The sequence below is a fragment of the Cladophialophora psammophila genome (genome assembly GCF_000585535.1).
Source record: "Cladophialophora psammophila CBS 110553 chromosome Unknown aczJe-supercont1.15, whole genome shotgun sequence".
Taxonomy (NCBI): Eukaryota; Fungi; Ascomycota; class Eurotiomycetes; order Chaetothyriales; family Herpotrichiellaceae; genus Cladophialophora; species Cladophialophora psammophila.
Genome location: NW_006912936.1, coordinates 147,287 through 168,630, shown reverse-complemented (window position 1 = coordinate 168,630; position 21,344 = coordinate 147,287). Strand labels below are relative to the sequence as shown.

The window sequence follows — 21,344 nt, the reverse complement described above, 5'->3', positions numbered from 1 at the left end:
AACCGTTGTGCTTCCTTTCCGGCCTGGAAGAGGCACGAAGACCCCTGAAGGGGAGCAACGACCAAATGTTTTGTGAACCATGGAAGACAAAAGAAGACAGAATCTGGAGGGAGAATGAGGTTTAAATACCCTGAGGGAAAACGGGCGTGCACGTACCTTTGACGCCGAGCCGCCTCCGCGTGGACTCTCGATATTGAATGCGTGATTCAAATTCTCAAATCCTCGTCATGTGAGGACTTAACTTTCCATTTCAACAGCCGTGATCATGAGTGAACGTACCGCGGTGACTCAAAGAGCGGGGCAAACATGTCACTTTTCAAAGCAGCAGAGCGGTAGTGGCATCGACATAGGAAATCATTCTTCTCACAGGTACTGGGTGGAACTTCCGCGGTTGAAAGTGAAAATCAAACGGGCGGTTAAGAAGTCAAACTGAAACCAAGATTTGGATACGAGAGAGCTGTCGAGCAGTGGTTACTTGTGTCGCGGTTGAAAACCGGGGAGGGAAGTAAAGAGAAGAGAAGGAAAGGGAAGGGAAGGGCAAGGCAGAGGAAGACAATCTGCACTGTCAATCTTGTGGATAGTCGTGCAGGACGATGGATTGCACATACCATGGCCGGATGGCTGTATGACTGTATATTCTGTTTGAGGGTGATGGCTTCCTCGTCATATGCAGACTTTTCGGTCTGATCATGTTCATCTCATCCATTTGCTCCTTTCATTTCACATCGTGATCCCAGAGGCATAGGAACGGTGCCACCCTTTACGTCCCATCGCCCTTCTCCTCCCCTCTTTATCTGGATCTACTCTTCTCCTCCTGCACCCGCGGCCAACCCACTGCCGCCAACCTGCTTCGCGCTCTTCGCTCCACAGATATCATCTACTCTCAACAGCAAACATGCACTTTCGACCGCCGTCTTGATACTCTGCAGCTTGACTGCCTGGGGCTCCCAAACACCGTAGTCCTTCATGTCCACCACATTCCCGGTATCACCATCGACGCCGAATGTGGATTTGCCTTCGGCCTGCTTCGCCCGGAGTTGTGTCAAGATCCGTATGGGGCTGGCGCCGGCGTTCTGGATGAGCGTCCGGGGGATGACTTCCATGGCGTCTGCGACGGCACGGTAAGGCCATTGCATCACGCCCTCGATGGACTTGGATTTTTGAGCGAGGCGCACCGAGACGGCCATCTCGGTGGCTCCTCCGCCGGGGGAGAGGCGCGGGTGGAACATGACGTTGCGAGCCACAGACATGGCGTCTTGGAGATTTCGTTCAATCTCGTTCAGGATGTCCTTCGAGGGTCCCCGGAGCAAGATCGTACAAGCCTTGGGGTTCTTGCATTTCGTGAGGAATGTGAAATACTCATCGCCAATCTTTTCAATTTCAAACAGACCGCAGCCAGTGCCCACATCCGACTCCACAAGGTCGTCGACGCGGTTCACGATGGTAGCTCCCACAGCTCGGGCAATGCGGTTGTTGTCTGTCTTTCGCACTCTTCGCAGTGCCGTGACATTGGCCTTTTGGAAGTAATGCTGCGCCAGGTCCGATACACCCTTCTCGGTGATGACAAGATCAGGCTTGACCGCCAAAACGGCGTCACACATCTTCTTGACTTGCTCTTCTTCAATCTGTAGAATCTTATTCCACGAGTCTTCATCCGTAATCTCAATGTTCGTTTGAGATTCGCCTTTTTTGTATTCCAGAGGGCAATCCAATAACACAATCCTGGGATTCTCTATCCGTCTGCGCATCGAGGCGTGTGTAATGTCCTTGTTCAACATGACTCCGTCCAAGACTTGTGACTCCTCGATTTCTCCACCGGGGATCTTTTCGATTCGAGCGTATCGTTTAATATCAATCTCCACGGGTTTCGAAGGCGCCACCGAAGATGCCGATTTCGCTGTGCCGTTCGCCTGCGACGCATTGGAGACGTATATTTGATCCTGAGACACGGTTCGTACAGCTTTCAGCGCAAGGGAGCACATGAGTTCCGCGTGGCGGGAGATTGTTTTGGTACCGATGGAGGATTCAATCAGTGATATCATAGCCTTGTCGCTTGATGTGTCGACCGGGATTGAGATTTCCTCAACAATCGCAAGCGCGTCTGTCAAGGCTTTTTTGAAGGCCTGGATAATTACCACGGGATGGATATTTCGTTCGAGTTGGGGCAGAGCTTGTGCAAGGATCTCGCCAGCTATCCACCTGGTCAATTCTTATCCCGCCATTCGACACTGTAGCGGATTTATACCTAATATTATCACCGTGGTTGTGCCATCACCGACTTCTTCATCCTGCGTCCGACTCAACTCAATCATACTCTTTGCCGCAGGATGGGCAACCTCGATCTCTCGGAGGATAGCGTGGCCGTCATTCGTTAGGACAATCCCGCCCATAGGATCAAGCAGCATCTTCAGCATTGCTTTGGGCCCGAGACATGATCTTATGATATCAGCCACCCTGCGTTCGTCAGTCATCAGACAGATTTTGCGGGTTGCTGGCTGTCTCTCACGTTTTCGCAGCGGTAATGTTCGATATTTGCGCTTTTCGACCAACTTGTCTTTCGCCATTCGCCGTGTCTGTCAAAAGCGTCAGTGTCAGCTCATCAAGAAGTCCTGGATCGCTCACTCATAACCACCACAGGCGCCTGCATCCTGCCTGCGGTCTAGGCCTATGGCCCGGGTACAGATTTCCAAGGAGTTCCACCTGCAGTCCTGGGGAGAAATATGAAGAGGAGGAAGTAAATTGCGCAGTCTAAAGGGCTTGTAGAACTCTGATAACTCAAGGCTTAAAGAGATGGTTGTGTGGAACCTGTGTGTAATTGAAGCCCTGTGTGGTTGCAGGATGGGCAAAATGGGGTGATCTCCAACTTTTTTTACAAGCGGCGAGGCTGCGCTAGTCTACTCTTGCATGTAGTTCAGCCTTGCCATTTTACCAGTGGCAGTAGCGGAACATTCTGCTACCACGCACCGAGTACACCGACCGATCCCTGATCATGCCGTGGAAGAAATATGCTTCCCTCATCATAAGAGTTATCTCATAGACCACTTCCATATCGAAATGATTACAGGTCGCTGCCCTTAGGCCGCTACTTTTATTATACCATCCGTGTGTCTTCTCATCGTTGCCGGTCTCTTCACATCTTCCCATAACCAAAGCTAGCAGACACTAATAACCCGAGTCTTGGACCTGGCAGGCCTTGGTAGGAAACGAAAAGGATGACTTGCCGCCTTCGCTTCTCGAGGCTGTTCTTTCATGGATATGGTACTGGTCTCCAAACATCATTAAGGGAATTGAGCAATGATGCGTGTCAAGGCGCACATAAGGCGGTTCAATCAGATCGGCTCCTCCCTCGGCTCGATCAAAATTTCGTTCACAGCAACATGCTGCGGCTGTCTCAATGCATAGACAATCGAGTTGGCCACATCTTCTGGATCCAAGATCTGTGCACCAGTCGGCTCACCATATTTCTTGATTGCCTCAGTGTCCGTCGACATGCCTAGGAGGTCAGTCGCTGTGTTGCCGGGCTGCACACTTGTGACACGTAACCCCGTCCCCGCTGTCTCCAAACGCAAACTCTGCAGCGTGGCTTCGACAAAGAACTTGCTAGCCGAATAGACGCCCAGGCCAGGGAAGACCTTTCGACCTGCGTCCGACGATATGGCGACAATGTGCCCGCTTCTACGCGAGATCATTGATGGCACAACCGAAGCAAGGCAGTGCAGAAGACCCTTGCAATTTACGTCGACAGTGCGATCCCAATCTTCTGTATGCGCATTTGCCATCATGGTGTAATACATGACACCGGCGCAAGAGATGAGGATATCGACCGGCCCAAGCTCATCATTTGCTGCTCGGATGAGGCTCTCGACTTGCTTGCTGTCTGTCACGTCCGTCTGTCGAACTATGACCTTGCCCTCACGGACTACCAATCTGTTTTTAACAGCTTCGAGTGCCTCGGTGCGGCGAGCGCCTAGAGCCAGATGTAGGCCCTCCCGTGCCAAAGCAGCAGCAACTGCAGCACCAATTCCAGACGAAGCCCCAGTGATGACAGCCACTCGCCCGCTCAGTGGCCCCCTTCGTATGGGCTGTGCAGTTCCGCCAAGAGCATGTTGGCGCGATGGTGGACGAGGCAGCCATCCTCGGGCAAACCAATTGCGAGCATACGTTTCGAGCAATATGCTGTCGACCTTGGGTCGTTCAACAACAGCCCGCAAAGGCCGAGTAGCGGCATTGTTTAACACAACAATGCCCCTCAAAAACTCGACGCTCGGCATGCCGCTGCGCAGGATATCGATAGTAAATGCACCATCTCCACCTTGCAGAACACCCCTGTTTTCTTGCCACTGCACAACCCAGTCGTCCCAAGGGAGTGGTTTTGTCGGATATCCGAGCTCTTCGAGGTCTTTGAAGACTGATCGAGTGTGGACCGGATCAGGATCACCCAGGTGAAAAACAAACTGGGTGGTGTCGGTCTGATTTGAGAGATGGACAATAGCTTTACTAACAAAGTCCACCGGGGTCATCTCTGCACGCCAGCCTTCCACGTCTGGGGCATAGCCAAGGTTGATGGATTCGACAATGATCGCGTTAAGAAGATCCCACAGGTTTCCTGCGCCTGTGGTGCTGTGGCCGCTAATTGTACCTGCTCGATGAACCTTCACTGGCAGGCCTCGACGGCCAGCTTCATGCACGAGTTTCTCTGCCACCCACTTTGTCTGGCCATATCCGTCTGTTAGCTTCTCTGGGACAGCGTCCATCCCCAGCATGGCATCCTCTTCCCAGCCATCCTGAGATGGGGGCAACACTCCATTCGTGGAGATGTACTGTACCGTGGCTCCCGCGCGACATGCTAGACGCAAAATTTCCCTTGTTCCCCCTACATTAGCATCCCGGAGGGCAGCGTACGGGTACACAAGGTTGACACTGGCGGCGGCGTGGAAAATAACTTGGACACGGCAACTAAGTTCTTCGAAGGCGTCTGGGGAGAGGCCCAGGCGTGGCCGGGATAGATTGCCTGGCAGGATCTCGACGCGCTCCATGATCGAGTCCCTCCACAATCCCAAATCGAGGAGGTGCCGCCGCAACCTTGCAATTCCTTCCGGTATTTCGGCTTCTGAAGGGTCACTAAAACGTACAAGGCACACTATCTTGGCCGATGTGCTTTCCAAAAGATCGTTCAGCAAGAACGCACCCAAGAAGCCAGTAGCACCAGTCAAAAGGATCGTACTTGCTTTGCTGGCCGCGCAGATTTTAACATTTATTGGTCGGATGTTCTCCTCAAGGGTCGAGTCTTTGCGTAGAACATCAGGCAGATGTGCTTGTACCGCTGCGGCGTGGCCGTCTCTCACAGATCGCAGTGTCTCCAGGTGGCCGTTGAGAGTGGCAGGGTCGACGAGACGCGCGAGCGGCACCTTGACTCCGAGAACTCGAGAGAACCGTGCAGACAAGTCGGCAAGCGTCAGGGAATGTCCTCCAAGATCGAAAAAACTGTGCTCCGGCGTTATCGTACTACGGGAGATCTTGAGACTTGCAGCCCAGATTTCAGCTATGGCGTCAATGTCGATTGGATCTTGGTCTCCCTTGTGCCCATTCAAGACCACATTGCCGTTGACAGTTGTGGGACTTGGAGGTCTAGGGAGGCGCTTGAGATCCACCTTGCCAGATACTGCATTGGTAGGCAGTTCCTCAACTTCAACCCAGAGAGCTGGAATCATGTAGTGAGCTAGGTATGGTGAAAGCGTCCGTCTTGCAGTGGGACTGTGACCTATTTCATTAATCTCCAGCACCGGATGATCTGCAGAGCTGTCCTTGTCCCGGACGACATACGCAACCAGCTGTCGTTCCAAGGCATCACCATGAGCTGTGACAGCACAATGTCGAACAGCGAGGTGTTGGACAATGGCGTGCTCGACCTTTCCAGGTACGACAGAATAGCCACGAAGCTTGATCATGGCACCCACACGACCAGTAATTTCGAGAAGTCCTGATGGAAGTATTCGCGCCTGATCTCCGGTTCTGTACATGCGCGCTCCCGGCGCTGGATTGAATGGGTCCGGTGTGAAGGCTCTGGCGGTTGTCTCAGGGCGATTGATGTACCCGCGAGCAAGGAGTGATCCACCAACGAAAAGTTCTCCGCTTTCTCCCCCTTCCACCCTTTGGCCGCTCTCATCGAGGATGTAGGTGTGTTCTGGATCCAGCGGAGGGCCGACGGGACAGTAGTGTGCTTCGTCGTCCAGCATCTCTCCAATATCCCCACAGGCAATCTCGTGGGTCTCGCAGGCGCTGTAACAGTTGAGCAGGGTTGTGTTGGGAAGAGCTTTCATGGCTCGACGTGCCAAGTCGGTGGTCACGACTTCGCCATTCAGCCATAAAGTCCGCAGCTTTGGCAGTCGAGACCCAATCTTTGGGTGGCGTGACAGCACTGCAGCCAAGAGCGTCGGCGTCATGAGAGTCTCGGTGATATTCTTTGAAGATAGAAGGTCCACGAGCGCAGGGGGGTCATAACTTGCCTCGTCTGGTACTGCAACGACAGTCGCTCCTCGCAGCAACGGACGGAGGATCTCCCAGATGAAGAAGACATTGCAGGCGACACGGTCACCAGGTTGAAGATCGCAAACACCGAATCGCAGATCATACGAAAGGACTGGCGCTCGATGAGGGTTTGCGATGCCCTTCGGCTTGCCCGTCGTACCTGAAGAATAAGAGACGAAAGCAAGTCTGTCCAAGTCATCATCAGCAGGCAGCGGAGGTAGGTCTTTCACATCTCCATTGGTATTTGTCTGCTCTTCATCAAGGGTGATGAGAGGGATTCCATCCTTGATCTTACCAACCTCGGCCTTGTATGTGACCACTACAGCTGGTTTGGCATCGTCGATCACGTCTGCCAGGAGTTCAGGAGGGTACGCGAGTTCGAGGACGAGAAAAGCCCCGCCTGCCCGGAGCGCAGCGAGACAGGCGATCACATAGTTGGCACTGCGTGGTAGGAGCACGCCAACGAGGCTGTCTCGGCCGACTCGGTGCTTGCGAAGGCGATTGGAGAGAGCCTCGACCTTTCGATCGAGCTCGACATAAGTATATGTCGTTGAATCATCCTCCAACGCCACAGCATCAGGCGTCACCCAGACCTGTTGGCGGAAAAGGGCCGACAGGTCCTTGTTGATGTCGATGACAGGCATCTTTGATGTTCCTTTGGCAGTGTTTTAGGGGGTAGATCTCCGACCCGACTAACACTGAACAGTCCCCATGTTTTTTATTCTTGTGAATGGGATGCAAAAGAAAAGAAACTTGGCCTCCTGGACGTCAGAGGCTTTTTCCGATGGACCAACTTGATTCTGTTGAGGGCCTTGTGTTGGTCGGTGTTGGCCTGTGGCCCCCTGTGGAAACTTCTCCCACGCTTTCCCGGCCCTTGACCAATGGAACCGCAGGATCCAGAAGACGTCATCTTTGAAGTTTTCGCGATGGGTTGATAGACGCCGCTAATTCGCTGATCGGGGTTTAGTTGGCGACATGGAGTCGATCCGCACATGCCCAGCATGATTGGCAAGCTACGGGGCGAGAGGGCAAATTCAGACAGTTTCGAGGTACAGGTGCTGAATTTGCGTCTCGAACCAGGCGAGCCAGACGCTACAAGTCGCCTGGAAGTTGAATTGATCCGCCGTTTGCGCTTCCTGACCGCAAGGCTGCTCTAGTACTTTTTCGACCTAGAGACCGCGTTACATATACAACCATTATGTCCCGAGGGTATCATATCTGCGTAGGTACCCCCGTCGTACCCCCTACAAGAGGCCGCGAACGCTGGGGGCCGAGTCAGAGGACACGAAGGGGGAAAACGAAACTCATTTACTAATGCGAGTCCAACAACATCTACCCTTCATCCTGGTCCATATCGTCTCGCCTCCGCTTTCCGCCCACGCCTTTTGCCGTGCGCTTGTGTCGCAGCGTCGCGCCTTTCTTGCCCCTGTTCTCATGCAGCTCCTTCATCTCCAATGCTGCAGCTCGTTGGGCGTCTCCCACCCGCTCCGCCAATATCATCACCTCTTCCTTGACCGTCTCGTACTCCTTCAATTTCTTACCTAACGCACCCTCGATTCTCATCCACAACTCCACGTCATACTGAGTGACAAAAGAAATGGCCTTTCCGCTCTTACCCGCTCTCGCAGTACGCCCGACTCGGTGGATGTATGTTTTGCTATCGTGGGGAAGATCAAAGTTGATCACGAGATCAACAGAAGGAATGTCGAGGCCTCGTGACGCCACATCAGAAGCAACTAACAGATTGCGGGACTTTGCTCGGAATTTGTTCAGGGCAGCCAGTCGCGCTTGTTGAGACAGCTGACCATGGATCGGTATGGCAGAGAAACCAAGGGTCCGGAGGAGGATCGAGATCCGCTGTGCCTCGTTGACTGTCCGTGTAAAGATGATGCCTGTCTGACCAGCAAGTTCGTTCAAAACATGAACGAGGTAGAGATCTTTGTGCTTGTGAGGGATGAAGAGGTATGACTGGATCAGCGTCGACACAGTTTGGTATTTGTCTTGGGAAACCGCCACTCGGAGGGGGTTTGACAACGATGCTCGTTGTAAGGATTCGACTTTGCTCGACATTGTAGCAGAAAAGAGATATGTCTTTCTGCCTTCTCTTGGTAGTATCTTCAGAATCTTGTCCAGGATTGGCCCAAAGTCCAAATCGAGCAGTCGGTCGGCTTCGTCCATGACAAGATACTTCAACTGGCGCAGTGAAAATCCCTTTGTGTTCTCCAAATGATCTAGGAGACGTCCGGGTGTCGCAACAATAACGTGAGGCTTCTTTCCCAGAGCAATTGCTTGCGGAATCATGTCCATGCCACCAACCAACACGGCACAGCGCACTGCGATCAGGGAACCAAGAGCCTCCACAGCCTGTGATATCTGATATGCCAACTCTCTTGTTGGGGCCAAGATCAATGAATGGAGCAGTTGCGGTTTATCCATAAGTGCCTGCAGAATAGGAAGAACGAATGCAGCCGTCTTGCCGCTCCCGGTCTCTGCCAGTCCAATTATATCCCGACCCTGTAAGGCCAACGGTATTGCTTCAGCTTGAATCGGCGTAGGCGCTTTGTACCCAAGAGACTCGCATGCTTCGCACAGGGAGTCAATAATTCCTAGCTCTTTGAAGGTTGTCGGCTTGGTGGACTTTGCTCGCACCTCGTCTTCAGCATCACTAGTGGGAGCGGTCTCTGATCCGGTCGGCGAATTTGCAGATTGAGAATCATCACTGGAGGGCCCGTCATGGCTCAATTTTCGTTTCTTAAGCGGTGGCATTTTTTTTTTTCCTGGCGGAAAGGAGACAATAGTTGGCAGTTCAACAGACAGGAAGGAAAAGTTTCTGTGGGACTTTTTGAGGCGCAGGCGGCGGGTCGGAAATTTCGCTGGGCCAATGCTTATCTTATCGCCCGTGACCTCAGCCTTGCGCGCAAGGCTCCGTTCTCTACGCTGATTGGAACCGTCTCGCCGTGCAGACAAAACTCCTTGATGCGACATTGAATTTACAAAGATGAATTTACAAGGAACTATTTTGTTGCTTTTCGGGCGCCCTTATGCTGCCCACCGACATAGCAGATGTGCAATTTCTATCGACAATAGCCTCTGGGTCGAATGCGACCTGAAAGTATTGGAGGGCGTGAGACTGGACCACCCAGGTGAATGATGCTGCTGACGTGATCCACGAGATGTCATAGATGTCAAAAGCTCGCATTTCCAGGTCACGACAAGTGGAGGAAGCAAAGCAGGACGTGTCCAAGTTCACCCAAAACGCTAGAAGTCTGTGACGAATTGATGTCATTGTATTAGTATGTTTGATGAATACTGTTCTTCTTCGAGGAAAGCATCTATCACTTGCGAGATGATACCATATCCCACTGCAACCAGCTGCAACCATCACCACATGGAGGACTGGTCCCAAACAAGAACTAACTTTCAACTAGAGCAAAATTTCATACAAACACGCTCAAACCTCTACAGCTCGCTCTTTGTTTGAGCGTTTTCGACCTGCACGGAGTGTCTCTTCTCATCCAGATCGTGGTGTTGAGTCATGGTTGCTTCGAGACCCATCTCAGCCGCCAGGGTGAGACCCTTGTTCGAAGCAGCGGCACCAGCAACCAATGCTTGGTCGCCATCAAAGTGCTTGGCGATTTCTTCCACTGTAGAATGCAAGTTAGCGTGAGGGCCAAAAAACTCGGTCTGAAGATACTTACGAGGTGTGTTGCGGGTTTCAACATAGAAGAAGTAGACAATGGCAAGCTCAAAGCCAAGCCACACGCAATAGAAGATGTAGTACTTCCAGCCAATGTGGTCCAGGGCGATGGGGTTGATATATTGGTTGAAGAATAGAGCAATGTCAACCATGAGGAACATGACTGTCAAGCCCTTTGCGCGGATGTTGTATGGCAGAATTTCGGCGGTGTAGCCGACCAACATGCCAGACCAGGCAATGTTGTACCAGAAGTAGTAGATGTAGATCATTCTATTCGAAATGGTCAGCGGTTGTTCACCGAGTTTCATACAGAGACCTGGCAACTTACCCAACAACAGCGTTAGCTGCCCCTTTAGAGCCAGAGATGGCGTATCTGGCTGAGCAGATAGTCCAGACGATGAAGGTAATCAACATGCCGGTAGTGGAGATCAGGAAGAGCTTGCGACGGCCGACCTTGTCGACGAAGAAGCAAGCACCGACGGCGATAAAGAGGTTGAAGATTTGTAGAACGCCATTGATCAAGTTCTGGGTCAAGGTATCAGTGTAGCCGATATTGTTGAGAATCTAACGATCATTAGCCAGGAACCTTGCGAAGCAATGGCACAATCAGCTTACCTTGGTGATATAGTATGACACGAGACCATTGCCAGACCACTGGGAGAAGAGACCAGCAGACAACAAGATGATGAGTCTGCGGCGGTTGCCACGGGTCTTGATCAGCTCGAGCCACTGGTTTCCTTCGACTTCCTTCTCGAGTTTGATGGTGTCGCGGATTTCAACGAACTCCAATTGAACCATCTCATCGTTGCGGTTGCCATTGGCGTGCACATCGTAGAGGATATCCAAACCTTTCTCCTCTTTGCCGTGCGCGATGAGCCATCTAGGAGACTCTGGCACAAACCAGATGAAAAGGAGCTGGATCAACGAGGGAGCGGCCTGGACAATGGTGGGAATGCGCCAGGACCAGTTGTTGTTGATGTGATCGGTTCCATAGGTGAGCCAAGCAGCGACAATGCTACCAGCGTACCACGTTGTGTTGTAAATAGTTGTGAAGATAGCACGATGTTGAGGGTGCACCAATTCCGTGATCAGCAGAGGAGATGAACCGTGGGCAATAGCTATTCCGAAACCGAGGAGGAATCGGGCTCCCAAGAACATGCCAAACCCTGCAGAGATAGACTGCAGGACAACACCGACCATCATGATGGCGCAGCCCACGAGGATACCCATTCGACGGCCGAGGATATCGGCTGCGTATGGCACAAAGGGAATGGCGGACAGGGAACCAATCGACATGATAGCGTTCAAGATGCCAATCTTACCGCCCTTGGGGTGGTTGAAATGCTGTTGCCAGGCGGGAAGAGTCTGGAGACCATTCATCATGGAGCCGTCATAACTGAGCATAACAAGTCAGCAAATCTACTTCTTGTGTGAGGCCAGGGAACTCGCGCAGACTCACCCATTGGTGGCACTGGTAAGAACCACGAACATAAGACAGATATAGGTCTTCCTCAGCGCGGGATCCCTATACCATGTCACGGCAGGGAACTGGCGGCCTGCCAGCTCGAAGTATCCTTTACCCATACTGACAAGAAGATACTGATCGCTGATGAGCTCTGGGCAGAATGGGACAAAGAGCGTAGAGACTGTGCCTACGTGAAGTCTTGATGAAGAAGAGAAGAGAGGGAGAAGAAGAGGGAGCAAGCCAAGTGCTTTATACAAGGTGGCATCGTTGCGGTGCCTGTTTATCTCACTCAGGGTCGTGGTGGAAATGCTACCGCGTGCATTTCGGTGATAGCGTTCTAGAAAGTCTGCATTCACAGCTGACCAGGACTGCATGAGCCAATGAGGGCGTCGACAAGCACACAACTCGTGCCATACCGGTGGACTCAAGCGGTCTGGATTGGACGATCAATCCGAGGCGAAAGGCTGGGTAAACAGACTGCCCACTAGTGTAACAGTCATGGCCTGAAAGCTTGGATCACGACTACCAGTCTATGTCGACAGGAAAACCCGAGTCTGGAGACCGAAAAACGCCCAGGGAGTTTTACCGGCCGGCAGCAGGAGCAACCTCTCGGAATGAAAGAAAAGAGAGATCAGACCCAGGCCGGGAAAGAGGAACACACGGGTGTGTGACCTCTGGGCACAACCTCCACTCTTCTGATTGATCTAGCGGCAAAAGTATGGTCAAATTCTAGTGCACATGCATGCAGATTTGTGGATGAGAATGTGGAGGGAGGAGAGAATGTGGGATTTCCGGGAGACAGACCCCATGCCGTATTACCAGGGAAAAGGACGGATCAAGCACGGATTCAGCTATTCCTGAAAAGGGGCGGTGGAGGATCTTCGGGACAAAGAAAACAGCCAGCAGCAATTTATCCTATTACCCGGCGAGGGAGGGAGGGAAGAAGAGAAGGGATTCCAATTGCCACCTGCTTGAAGGGGCTTTGTCCTCCGGGATAGGGACTGGATCAGACCTTTTTTCTTTTCTCCATGGTCAGCCGATGGTTGTACGATCGCCACGTTCTGGGAAGGAGGAAGAGAGAACGCATCCAGATCGACGGGGTTCGATTCGACGCCATCGCCGGGGCGCCCCTAGTTTTGTTGTTTATTACATACTGGACCCCCTAAGTATAGCCAATTCGGGTCACATCCTCCGCCCGGGAAAATATGGATTCTGGATCATCAATGTGCATGCCGGCAAAAGAGAGGCCAAGACAACACGGAGAGACAGCCACAGGTGCGCCACGAGAGAAACAATGACTAACATAGCCGTATTTGCGAGGCTACATGCGACAGGAAGGCAGAGGAGGAAGAAGAGAAGCAAGGCTCGCGGGTCGACTCTCCAGGCACCCACAGCACAACCCCAGTCCCAAAAACAAATGAGCTGCATATACTCTATCTACTCGCACAGCAGACTAGCTAGGTCTCCCTGTCTCCACATCCCAGACTGGGGCATTGGAGATGGTGAACCTGCGCCGGGGAAAGAGAGTATGTTGGCTGCCTAGGTGCTTCCATGTCAATCGTGCCCGGATTCGCTAACTCACCTGCATCTACCTAACTCCATGCCATCGTCGCCAAACAAGGAAGGTCTATAATCGTCCTTCATGTCGACTAGATCTCATGCTGGTCAATTCTCATTCTATTGCGGGGTCCGGTTGAAATATCAGAAATTGACAATGTCGGCAGTCTTCCATCCGGCCATGTGTATGACGCGAATTTGGTCTGCGTGAGTATACGCAAATTTCGAATCTTGGTGAGCACTCTCGCGGTTATTTGCCGCCATGGAATATATATATATATATAGATGCGGGAGAGTGGAAAGGTCGTGTCGATGCGGCGGAAGAGCAAGTGTAAGGAGCTTCACGTTGTTGTGCTGCTGTGTTTCATCCTGCTTGTCCTTCGTTTATACGTGAATTCAACATGTCCTTAGCCAGGCTTGCCTCTGTCGTGTCCGCCCTTGCTGCTCTTGGTCTTGCGAGCCCGGCGGGCCCAGGATGGCCACCGCATGGTCACTATCCGCCGCCGCCGCCGCCGCCGCCGCCGCCTCCTCTCACCCCAGCGACCGCTACCTCCTCAGCTTCACTGGCGCCGGCATCCTCTGCTCCAGCTTCGTGCTCCGGATACTTTGAGCCCCTTTCGCCGCCTTTCCTTAATGATCTGGCGCAGGCAGCCGGCAAGCTGTGGTTTGGCAGTGCAACTGATCAACCTGTAGGTGCCAACGTTGGCGGACGACGGAGTCTGGAAACTAAAAAGGAACACACAGGGAACCGGGGAGGACACGAGCATCCTCTATCAGGAGATCTTGAACAACACGCACATCTTTGGCCAGATCACACCGGCCAACATGATGAAATTCGAGCTGAGCGAGCCGGAGCCGGGCGTCTTCAACTTCACGGGCGGGGACATTGATGTGGCGATTGCCCGAGACCACGGAAAATATCTGAGATGCCATAACCTGGTCTGGGTCAGCCAGGTTAGCGACTGGGTCTTGAACGGGAACTGGACCGAAGATTCACTCATAGCGGTCATGCAAAACCATATCCAGACAATGATCACCCATTTTGGAGATGCTTGTTACTCGTGGGATGTCGTCAACGAGGCCGTAGCTGCTAATGGGTCGTTTTCTTCAAGTATCTGGGTCAGTATTGGTATCCACTTTGTAACTTGATCTCTGGCTGATTCTTCCCAGTTCGATGTGATCGGGCCGGAGTACTTCTTTCTGGCATTTCAATTTGCTCGTGAGTCGCCCTAGAAATGAAGCAGGAATTAAGAAACTGCAAAGGAGATCCAGGATCTTTCTATCCGTTCCATGACCTGCAAGTACTGACAGCGAGCCAGAGGAAGCAGTGGACTCCCTGCCGGCGGGCATACGCAAGCCGAAGCTGTACTATAACGATTTCGGGATCGAATCCGGGAACAAGTCAGTGGCCGTACTGGGTCTGATTCAAGAGTTGCAAAGTCGAAACATCCGCATTGATGGCGTCGGCCTCGAGAGCCACTTCGTCCTCGGCGAGACGCCCTCGTTGCAAGACCAAATCGCCACGAAACAGGCCTACATCGCGGCGGGTGTCGAAGTGGCAATCACAGAATTGGATATCCGTTTCCCACAAGCTAACCTTACAAACGCCACGGCCTTTGCCCTCCAAGCAGAAGAGTATTACAACTCAACGGCCAGCTGTGTCCAAGTGGGAGGGTGTGTCGGTATTACAGTCTGGGATTTTGACGACCAGTACAGGTATGTTAGATGTACTCCGTGCTCCGTACATGTTCCCAAGCGACGCATGGCGATGGCTGACTCCACCTGCAAGCTGGATTCCCTCGAGCTTTCCAGGACAAGGTTTGGCCGACCTCTACAACGCTGACTTCAGGGTAAGCAACCACCCCTAGAATCCACCAGTTCCGAGCATTGGAAGGATTTACTCCACTGATGTGCCCCTCCCGGTGCTGTTCTCTGGTGGCTAACAAGCGACGGCATAGCGGAAACCGGCATACTATGCTGTAGGCGATGCACTCCAAGGTGTTCCGTGTTCTGTGTGTACCGCTTGATCTTTCCCACGAAGATGAGGGGAAAGGCTGTATCTTAGCGTCTCATACGGGAGGGATGTTCGGTTGGATGGGGATATGATGCTTGGGGTGACTTCTGCTCGAGTTCAGAATATACCTACGACGACCGCCTGGGATTGGACGTGACGAGATAAAAGGCGATTCTCTTGTAGCAGATACGTGCTCCGTACATACAAAACACACCACTCTTAACTAATTTCCAGCTGGATCGGTATCCCGGCATTGCACGAGCACGAGCTTGGGACGCGGGGCTGCAGCCCATCCTGTCCATCCCATCTGACCGGTTTTCTGTCCAATAACGATCGAACCATGTCTTAGATGTCGACGCCACCAAACGCCGTCACTAAAGAAGGGACTTGGTGGATTCTCCATCTGTTCCTTACGTGATCTCGCCAATCCGCCTGAACCACGGATTTTGTTACCAGCAAAGTAGCGGTTGATGCCGAAGTTCAACCGCGAATTTCCTTGTTACACCACGACGTATTGCACCACACCGCGCCAGTGAGTGTCGCTTGTAGCTACTAGGGACTTCTGCACTGCAGGGCGGACTTCAAAAATGGGGCACCAGCCATTGATATCCGCAAGCCGAGGCGTGGGAAAGGGTGGAAAGATGTCTGATCCTCCTCCGCTCCCCCCAGACCACCTCGGCTAGTTCTACCTCCTACATGGTCAGGAAGCTAACTTGGAAGTTAGCTGATTAGTCCGGGGCCGACCTAGACGTCGCTGCACAGCTCCGGTCCTGGATGATCTGCTGAACACGGAGACGACGAGTCGCACAGCTTCGATTCGCATCAGCAGAAAGAATAAGGAACAAAACATGAATCGAAAGATGCATTGCATTGCATTGCATTGCATTACCTTGGGCCTATCACGGGGCTGTGGTGTCCTTGTGAGCAGAACCATGCCCTTCGGAACCTCTATGCGTTATCACTCACAGCCGTGGACCTTGGAGCACATCAATGAATGCGCTCAAGTCGATTGATTGATGACCACGAAACATTCGAACATCCGTCCTGTCATTCTGCAATACCCCAAAAGAAAATGGCGCAAGTCAGTCTCTCTTCCCCCTTCACCCACCCCCTCAGAATTTCAAATCCTAAAGAGGAGTGAGATCCATAATCTATGCGATGGTGTGATCCGCGCTCTTTCGCGCGACGAAGATGCGTTTGAGATTTTTCGAGCAACCAGAGGCGAGGACCCGCGGGGGATTCACATCAGAGGGGGGGTTGGGAGGGTGGGAACTCAGGGCCCAGGATCAGACAAAAGGGCGAATTCAGCCAAAATATTCAACGCCTCTCGTGGTCTGGGGTCCAGGCCCCCATTCCTCCGAAGGCTGGTAACCTGACGGACTGGTCTGAACAAGCTTTCTTCGTATATGCAGCACATGATTAGAGCTGGCTCGTTAGTCGGCACGCATGGAAAATGAAGAAACAGGGAAGAGAGACATACGATCGAACTCGTACGAATACAGAGTACGCTTGCGATGGCGAAAGTGGCGCGCCCATCGATCCGCCCGGGTTCGAGGAAGGATCCATGGCCCATCACAAAGAGAGCGCGCATTGAGTTGTCGCCACGGGCTAAGACTGTCCAAAACAAGAACGACTCTAGTTTCTGCTTTGAGAAGCACTCTTTTCATTCGGCCTGGGTATCCTTTGCCTGCCAATGGTGTATGGATATTATAGACTATATTTCTCTGCTGCGGCCTTTTTGCAAGGTGGGTTGGTGACGCAGACAAACCCCTCTCTTGGTCTCAGATAATAGTACCTTCAGGGGAATCGAGATAGCTATTCTTCACCCCTCCGATATCTAGCAGGAGCTTCTGCGCTACAAGGCGTGGTTTCAGTAACCACAGATTCTAGATGTGGGCGCCTGCTTCTGTGACATTGTAGGTCGTCGTGTTGGCCATGGCTGCGTTAGCTACCATCCCGTCCCACATCACCTAAAGGGGCTCAGAGTATCATCAAGGAAGAACATGGAGGTTGAGGTTCCGTCAGAGACTTGACACCGTGGAAATGGGCACATACACACTCTATCAAGCCGGCCGAGACTAATTGGCTCCTTGTCGCAGGGGGAACTCGAAAATTATATAGTAGAAAAGATGGTTGAAGCCAGGACCATATTTCCCGGGAAGGTGACATGTGTTGAGCCATATAGTGAGGCCAGGCTGTTTGTCATTGAAGGAGAAGCCGCAATATTTGACTGAAGGAGACGGCTGTGCTTCCGTGACATTTCGTACATAAACAGACTCCTGTGTCGCTATGGGAACGTCTGCTCATTACAAATATTCGTTCGCGGGTACTTGTTTGACAAATTTGATATCGATGGCCTTTAAGACAAAGCCGCCTTTCAAGGTAGATAGACTCGCCTAATACGGTATCCATATTTGCTCTGAAACATCATAAATGCCATATACGGATCCTCGCTTGTCAGCACCAACAATGACAACTGCATTGCTGATGCCGCTAAGAGCTCTGGTAACATCTGTATTTGATAGCTCTCTCGCATTCCTTGATGGCATCCGCTTTGATCTTTCCCGCTTGAATGAGGGCTTGTATCGGGCTCGGTTTGCCAACCGTTCCTGCAATAACAACCGGCGAGGCAGACTGAGAACTGAAGCTGGAGTCGAACGTCATGACGGTACCAATGAGGATTGTAACCAGTCCAACATATTCAGCAAAATCACCTGCTGCTCGATGTACGCCGGCCCATTTCATCTTGACTGGCTAGGATTGTCAAGGCAGTCTAAGCGTTCGCGAGTAGAAGAGCAGTGGAAGATTGATTGAATGCGATGAGGGTTTGGAACGTTTATGCCGTCTAACCCTAGCCAAAGAGAAAGAGAAGCAAGAAGATGATGGTGAGGGCTGCCATGGTCAGGAGAGCCTCAAAACATTCTTTCAAGCTTCACAAAAATGCGGAGGCGGCAAAGATGTCTGGAGATTCGAGACACTCTGGAGCAAACAACCTGTGGTTTTCGAAGCGAGCAGCTTGGTTCTGGAGCGGACCAAATCTCCAGTACAGCCCTTTGTCTCTTTTTGGCAAATGGCTGATCATCGCTATGGCCAATGAGCTGCCAGCTCAATTCAGCCTAATTCTCGGTGTGCTCGATTGTTGGTTGTCGACCTTGCATGGTGTCGTCGTCATCGACTGCTCTTTTAACAGGTTGAAGCCCCTCCGCAGTAATATACCAGATTACTTCCTACCAAACGGGCCTGTCGATTCACCAGTCAAGTTCACCAGTCAAGGGCGATGAGCTTGTCTGCATTCAACCGGCATCGACGCGACCACCTCCGCAGTTCGACCCAGGCCTCGTCGACACACTGTATGATACAATATCTGCCTTCCTGACTTGGATTGGCACTGTGAGGAGCTTTTCTTCGCTACCGGAGTCCGTCCTGAAATAGGATGAATTGTTGGAATTGTGCCTACGGCCTGGCGGAAGCTGTTTTTAAGACGATGATGGAATGTGCTGTGGTTGAACTGAGTATGACAATGGTAAGAAGGCCATGCTGCCCAGATGCGCTGGGCCATCTCTCTACCTTGTACCTCCTCTAGCTACTTTTCGAATCGAACCGACATCCTGTGACTATGGCTTCATTGCTTCGGGTCCTGGCGCCTTTGGCTGTACTCCTTGGGCATACCCTTGCCCATCCCCAGGATGCAGTTCGCCGGGCCAACGTCGCCGTGTCCAATACTGGAAGTTCACTGACATATGTCTTCCAAAACAATCTAAATGCCTCGGACGACGCCAACCATGTCGGGGCAATTCTGCTTGACCCTATGTCAGCATCTGCCGGATCGGCTGCTTGTCAGGCTTTGAGCGAGACACTTTTGACTCAAGCTACCATTCAGAATTACAGCAGTGACTTCTCGTCCGCATTGTCATACTTGGCATACTCCGGAAGAGTGTCCCCTAACCAGGTGTATCACATTGCCGACGGCAGCCTGCAAGTGTCCCCTCAAGCGCAGCTCTCTTTTCCCGCGGTGCAACAGGGCAACACTGCTTTGCCTGTCCTTTGCACTCAATCAAGCAACGTAAGCCAGCCTTCAAACTCGACCGTGAGCGCTTCAAATCAAATTATCGTGGCGGTAGCAGGCAACACATATGTCGGCTATCGGAATCAGAAATCGTTTCGTTTCCTGGGCCTCCGATATGCTGATCCGCCCCAGCGATGGGTATACTCTCATCTATACACTGGGACTGGCAAAACAGTGAATGCAACCGCTTATGGTGCGCAATGTTCTCAGCCATCTGTCAACGGCACGAGTGAGGATTGCTTGTTCCTCAACATCCAGACGCCCTACATTCCCAAATCTGGATCATCCAAGAACCTGCGACCCGTCTTGTGTGAGTCCCCTATAGGTTGAGTGTTTCCCATGGTCCAGCGAGGCTAACTGAACCAGTTTGGATCCACGGTGGAGGATTCACTGGCGGCACTGGGGCCGACCCGTTAAGCGATGGTGGTAACCTAGCTTCTCGAGAAGATATTGTTGTCGTAACCATCAATTATCGGCTGTCAACTCTGGGATTTTTGGCTATCCCTGGCACTAATATCAAAGGTAACTTCGGTATCGGAGATCAGATCGTCGCCTTAAATTGGACCGTTCAGAATATTGCCAAGTTTGGCGGAGATCCAACGAAAATTACCATCATGGGTGAATCTGCCGGAGCTGGCTCGGTCCGAACTCTTCTCGGGAGTCCCCCTGCTATTGGATTGTTCCAGGGCGCAGTAGCTATGTCCAACTTAGGCGGCGGAGTGACCCTTGGCCTTGACAGCAACTATGGCACCCCTTACTCGTCTTACTACACAGTCAACGAGTCGTATACAGTCGCCGGGCCCCAGATCTTTAATGCGTCAAATTGTACCCAGCAGACATTGAGTGGCAAGATCGCGTGTCTCAAGAAGGTCAATGCCACAGCCCTAGTGAATCTAGGGACGGTTGCAAGATATGTCGTCCAAGACGGTACCATTGTCAATTCCTCTGAACTTAATGTGGTCAAGAAGAATGCGGGAAGCGCATATGTCCCGATCATGTTTGGCAATGCCGCAAACGATGGCGCCTCCTTTTCTACGATATCTCCGACACTGGTGCACAACGAAACACAGGGGCTGATGGCTGGTCTGAGGATCAATGCGTCTTATGCACAAGCGATCATTCGCTCCGGCTTGTTCCCCTATTACAGCACTGGCAATATGACCTTTGATTCCTTCAATGTATCACAGCGTGTCGCGACCGACACCACTTTCCGCTGCATCGATCAAGCAACAGTATATGCTGGCGCAGAAACTGGGGCGTTTCCTGCAGCCTACTACTACCAGTTCGAACGAACGATCAACGGATACAACCCGGAGAATGTCTCCGGCGCGCCGGTCACGCCCGACTATCCTCACGGCAATCCAAACTTGCCCTACTTCAAGCTCCATGGCGCCGATATGGACTGGGCGTTTGGCAACTTCTACGTTCCCCTAAGAGATGCCAATGATCTTTATTCCGTACAATTGGTCAGCGCATACTTTGCAGAATTTGTGAGAAGCGGCCAGCCTAATCCGCCAATTCCTTACCTTCAAGCGAGAGGATATACCAAGACCTTACAAGGCGTCCAGGCATCGGGACCTTGGGAGAAAGTGTCGAATGCCACAGGGCCCATTAAGCACCTAGACTACCCCGCGGCGAGCGGTGTCTTCGTTGATTTGCCCCAATGTGCGTGGCTCAACTATAGCATCAGCTATTACCTCGAGCAGTAAACCGAGAGATCAAGCATGCACGGAGCAATGAAACATGTCTCAATGTGCCCTGGCTGTGGCTCGACACTAAACCAAAATATCACGATTGTACATAGCCATTGAAGATAACAAGACATGTCGGTTTGTTGTGACTCGGGCTTGTCGTTAATCGCCGTGCTCTCGGCAACCACGCCGATGCATGAACCAAATTGAGTGGCTGCTGCAGCCGCTGTCAGATATCACTTGTACGAAGAGACAGGGGCCTGCATCACTGTAACCGAAGCGCTGCGCGAGAGACCAGGTTGGTCGGATAGCTGCCGTCACGACAC

General features: G+C 52.1%; 7 protein-coding genes across 7 annotated transcripts; 2 read left to right on the top strand and 5 right to left on the bottom strand.

The window, feature by feature from the left end:
- Window positions 1-800: 800 nt before the first annotated feature.
- On the bottom strand, window positions 801-2,647 carry A1O5_09000 (T-complex protein 1 subunit gamma; the record flags this gene model as incomplete). The annotated part of the gene is made up of 4 exons (XM_007749580.1): window positions 801-2,191; window positions 2,246-2,454; window positions 2,507-2,573; window positions 2,623-2,647. 4 exons carry the CDS (start codon window positions 2,645-2,647, stop codon window positions 801-803), a joined length of 1,692 nt encoding a protein of 563 aa, XP_007747770.1.
- Window positions 2,648-3,329: 682 nt separating this feature from the next.
- On the bottom strand, window positions 3,330-7,172 carry A1O5_08999 (uncharacterized protein; the record flags this gene model as incomplete). The annotated part of the gene is made up of 1 exon (XM_007749579.1): window positions 3,330-7,172. The coding sequence occupies one exon, from the start codon at window positions 7,170-7,172 to the stop codon at window positions 3,330-3,332; it is 3,843 nt and encodes a 1,280-aa protein (XP_007747769.1).
- Window positions 7,173-7,860: 688 nt separating this feature from the next.
- On the bottom strand, window positions 7,861-9,294 carry A1O5_08998 (ATP-dependent rRNA helicase RRP3; the record flags this gene model as incomplete). Its single annotated transcript, XM_007749578.1, has 1 exon — window positions 7,861-9,294. One exon carries the CDS (start codon window positions 9,292-9,294, stop codon window positions 7,861-7,863), a length of 1,434 nt encoding a protein of 477 aa, XP_007747768.1.
- Window positions 9,295-9,987: 693 nt separating this feature from the next.
- Window positions 9,988-11,809, bottom strand: A1O5_08997 (uncharacterized protein; the record flags this gene model as incomplete). Its single annotated transcript, XM_007749577.1, has 5 exons — window positions 9,988-10,172; window positions 10,227-10,495; window positions 10,554-10,789; window positions 10,841-11,621; window positions 11,685-11,809. The coding sequence occupies 5 exons, from the start codon at window positions 11,807-11,809 to the stop codon at window positions 9,988-9,990; spliced, it is 1,596 nt and encodes a 531-aa protein (XP_007747767.1).
- A 1,839-nt stretch (window positions 11,810-13,648) lies between these two features.
- On the top strand, window positions 13,649-15,115 carry A1O5_08996 (glycosyl hydrolase family 10; the record flags this gene model as incomplete). The annotated part of the gene is made up of 5 exons (XM_007749576.1): window positions 13,649-13,936; window positions 13,992-14,366; window positions 14,418-14,466; window positions 14,567-14,963; window positions 15,037-15,115. The coding sequence occupies 5 exons, from the start codon at window positions 13,649-13,651 to the stop codon at window positions 15,113-15,115; spliced, it is 1,188 nt and encodes a 395-aa protein (XP_007747766.1).
- A 2,639-nt stretch (window positions 15,116-17,754) lies between these two features.
- On the bottom strand, window positions 17,755-18,006 carry A1O5_08995 (uncharacterized protein; the record flags this gene model as incomplete). Its single annotated transcript, XM_007749575.1, has 1 exon — window positions 17,755-18,006. One exon carries the CDS (start codon window positions 18,004-18,006, stop codon window positions 17,755-17,757), a length of 252 nt encoding a protein of 83 aa, XP_007747765.1.
- Window positions 18,007-18,877: 871 nt separating this feature from the next.
- On the top strand, window positions 18,878-21,036 carry A1O5_08994 (esterase/lipase; the record flags this gene model as incomplete). The annotated part of the gene is made up of 2 exons (XM_007749574.1): window positions 18,878-19,637; window positions 19,694-21,036. 2 exons carry the CDS (start codon window positions 18,878-18,880, stop codon window positions 21,034-21,036), a joined length of 2,103 nt encoding a protein of 700 aa, XP_007747764.1.
- Window positions 21,037-21,344: the final 308 nt, after the last annotated feature.